Here is a 3194-nt window from a genome sequence, read left to right on the forward strand (position 1 = left end):
GCTTCCAGGGGAACGCGGCTTAGGATGGCGGAAGGAACCGAAGCGGAGCTCAGGGTTCAATGCTTCCTACAGCCGAGCTGTGGGGTCGCCAGCTGGGCTTTGGATGGCAGTGGGATCAATGGGATGAGATCGGTGCCACCTCCGTGGTCCCTTTCCTGGGACCAAGCACCCCAAAAGGGCCCTTTAGGTCCCCACTGATGGCAGTGGCTTTGGTGGGGACACCCCCAGCGCCTTCCACAGCACCACCATGTCCTGTGGGTCCATGATTGGGGAAGGAAGGGGTGGAAAGCGGGGCTTTGGGTGAAGGTTTTGTGGTAGAGCTTCCCCTGATGGCCCCAACCCTAACAGCAACCCCAACTCTAACCCTAACCATGATCCTAACCACAACCACAACCCCAACCCTGACCCTATCCCTAAACCTGACCCCAACCCTAACCCCAGCCATAACCACAACTCTAACCCTAACCCTGACCTCGACCGCAACTGCAACCCTAACCATAGCTGTAACCCCAACCCTAACCACAACCCTAATCCTAACCCGACTCTAAGCTTAACCATAACCCGAACCATGACCCCAACCCAAACCCTAACCCTATCCCCAACCCCAACCCTAGACCCAATCCTAACTATGACCCCAACCCCAACTCTAACCCTAATGCTAACCTTAACCGTAACCCTAACCCAAAAAATGATCCCAACCCTAACCACAACCCTAACCCTAACCCTAACCGTAACCCTAACCCAAAAAATGATCCCAAACCTAACCCTAACCCTAACCCTAACCCTAACCCTAACCCTAACCCTAACCACGACCCCAACCCTCCGCCAGCCCCCCAGGTCCTGATCCAGCCGTCCCAGGAGGTCCATGAGGGTGCAGCTGTCACACTGCGCTGTGTCACACCGGCTGACACCCCGGGGAGCCCCACGTTCACCTGGTACCGCAACGGCCGGCGGCTGGCGGGGCGCACAGAGCCGGTGCTGCACCTCCCTGCTGTGCGTGGCGGCGACGCCGGCGCCTTCCAGTGCCGGTCCCAGAGCAGTGGGGATGCAGCTGATGGGGATGCAGCTGATGGGGATGCTGCTGCTGCTGGGGATGCTGCTGGGGACACATCGGAGGCCGTCCTGCTGCGGGTGCTCTGTGAGTGGTTGTGTCAGCGGGGCTGCTGTGGTTTGGGATGTGTGTGGGTTCCCAGCGCGTCTGCTCAGGGATACGGGGATCCCTTGCAGATACGGGATGTTGTGCTGTGGGGAGGGTGCTGGAAGGGGGGTGCCTCTCTTTGGGGGTCCTCCCGAGTGCCTGCTGTGTTCTCATCTACGCTGCTTTACCCCGCAGTCCCCCCGAGGCAGCCGGTGCTGAGCTCCTTCCTGCAGAGGCAGGGCGGGCAGCTGGGCATCATCCAGTGCACGGTGGAGAGCGAGCCGGAGGCTGAGCTGAGCCTGTGGCGGGGGGACGAGGTGGTGGCCTGCACGAGGGGCTGCACCCCGGCCCACAGCCCACGGCGGAGTGTCACTGCCTCATACAACAGCCTGAGGCTGGAGCTGCAGGACGTGGTGCTGCAGGATGAGGGCACCTACGTGTGCCGGGCTGGGAACGCGCAGGGCAACGCCAGTGCAGCCATTGCCTTCAGCGCTGAGAGTGAGTGCAGTGCTGGGGAGGGGGGGGAAGTGGGGGGCGGAGGGCTCTGGGAAAAAACAGGGAGAGGGGAGGAGGGCAGGGGAGAGGAAGTGGATGATCTTGGGGTGATAGGATGGGTTGGGTTGGATGGGTCACTTAGGATCGTAGAACCAAGGAAGGGGTTTGGATTGGGTTGGGAGGGTCCTGCAGGATCATGGGGCTACGGAATGGTTGGGTTGGAAGGGTCCTTCAAGGCGGTAGAATGATAGAGTGGGTTGTGCTGGAAGGGTCCTTCAAGATCATATAATTATAGAATGATTGGGTTGGAAGGGTCCTTCAAGATCATAGAATGAAATAGAGCGTTGTGTTGGAAGGGTCCTTCAAGATCATGGAGCTACAGAATGGTTGTGTTGGAAGGGTCCTTCAAGGTGGTAGAATGAAAGAGTGGGTTGTGTGTGAAGGGTCCTTCAAGATCATGGAACTATGGAATGGTTGGGTTGAAAGGGTCCTTAAAGATCATACAATTATGGAATGATGGGGTTGGAAGGCTTCTTTGAGACACAGACTGAAGGAGTGCGTTGTGCTGGCAGGGTCCTTGAGGAACGCAGACCCGTGGAATGGCTTGGGTTTGGGTTGGAAGGGTCCCTGAAGATCACAGACCCATGCAGTGTGTTGGGTTTGGGTTGGAGGGGATCTTAAAGGCCACAGAACCCTTTAGGGTTGGGTCGGAAGGAACCTCTGCCTGCCCCCAGCTGCCCGTGTCGCAGTGTCCCCGTCGCCCCGTGTGCTCGAAGGCCGTGCTGCCAACTTGACCTGCCAGGTCAGCAGCGACTCCGGGACCCATCCCAACATCACCTGGTACAGGAATGGGCAGCAGCTCCCCGCTGGCCCCACTGCAGCCCTGCTGCTCCCACAAGTGACAGCTGGGGACGCGGGGCTGTACCACTGCACGGCTGTCAGCGGGAGCAGCAGCCGGAGCTCCGCTGCTGTGCTGTTGGATGTGCTGTGTGAGTGTGGGGCGCTGGGGTTTGGGGTGCTGGGGTTCGGGGCATTGGGGTTTGGGGCTCTGGGGTGGGCTTGGAAGCAGTGGGATGTGAGCGTGGCCGTGCATCGAGTGCACAAATCCCAAATCGTGTTGGGCATGGAGTCCCCTCTCGGTGCAGGGTCCCCTCTCTTGGATGTGGGGTCCCCTCTCGGTGCAGGGTCCCCTCTCTTGGATGTGGGGTCCCCTCTGGGTGCCAGGTCCCCTTTCTGGTCACAGGCTCCCACCTGGGTGTGGACGCCCCTTCTCGTCACGACATCCCTTTGCAATATCTGCGCTCCATCCCTCGCAGACCCCCCCGGGGACCCCCCATCTCACCGCCTTCCTGGAGACGCAGAGGGGCCGGCTGGCCATTTTCCAGGCCTCGGTGTCCAGCAACCCCCCAGCCGAGCTGTCCCTGCACCACGGGGAGCGGCCGGTGGCCTCCAGCAGCGGAGGGGGCTCGGCTCCAGCCGCGGGTCAGCGCGTGGCCGCCCCAACTCTCTGCGGGTGGAGCTCCGGGAGGTGACGCCGGAGGACGAGGGCAGCTACCGCCTC

The 3194-nt window shown here is 60.8% G+C and overlaps 1 protein-coding gene across 1 annotated transcript in view; it reads left to right on the top strand.

The window, feature by feature from the left end:
* LOC104915916 (sialoadhesin-like) overlaps positions 1-3191 on the top strand; it is a gene marked incomplete at its 3' end in the record, with an annotated part of 8720 nt that extends 5529 nt beyond the window's left edge. Inside the window, 6 exon segments of the mRNA XM_031557566.1 lie at positions 539-1138; positions 1334-1636; positions 2368-2622; positions 2950-2963; positions 2965-3106; positions 3109-3191. Of these exon segments, the coding sequence (XP_031413426.1) occupies positions 539-1138; positions 1334-1636; positions 2368-2622; positions 2950-2963; positions 2965-3106; positions 3109-3191 (1397 nt within the window).
* Between the last annotated feature and the right edge of the window lie 3 nt (positions 3192-3194).

This window comes from Meleagris gallopavo, unplaced genomic scaffold, assembly GCF_000146605.3.
Source record: "Meleagris gallopavo isolate NT-WF06-2002-E0010 breed Aviagen turkey brand Nicholas breeding stock unplaced genomic scaffold, Turkey_5.1 ChrUn_random_7180001859275, whole genome shotgun sequence".
NCBI lineage: Eukaryota > Metazoa > Chordata > Aves > Galliformes > Phasianidae > Meleagris > Meleagris gallopavo.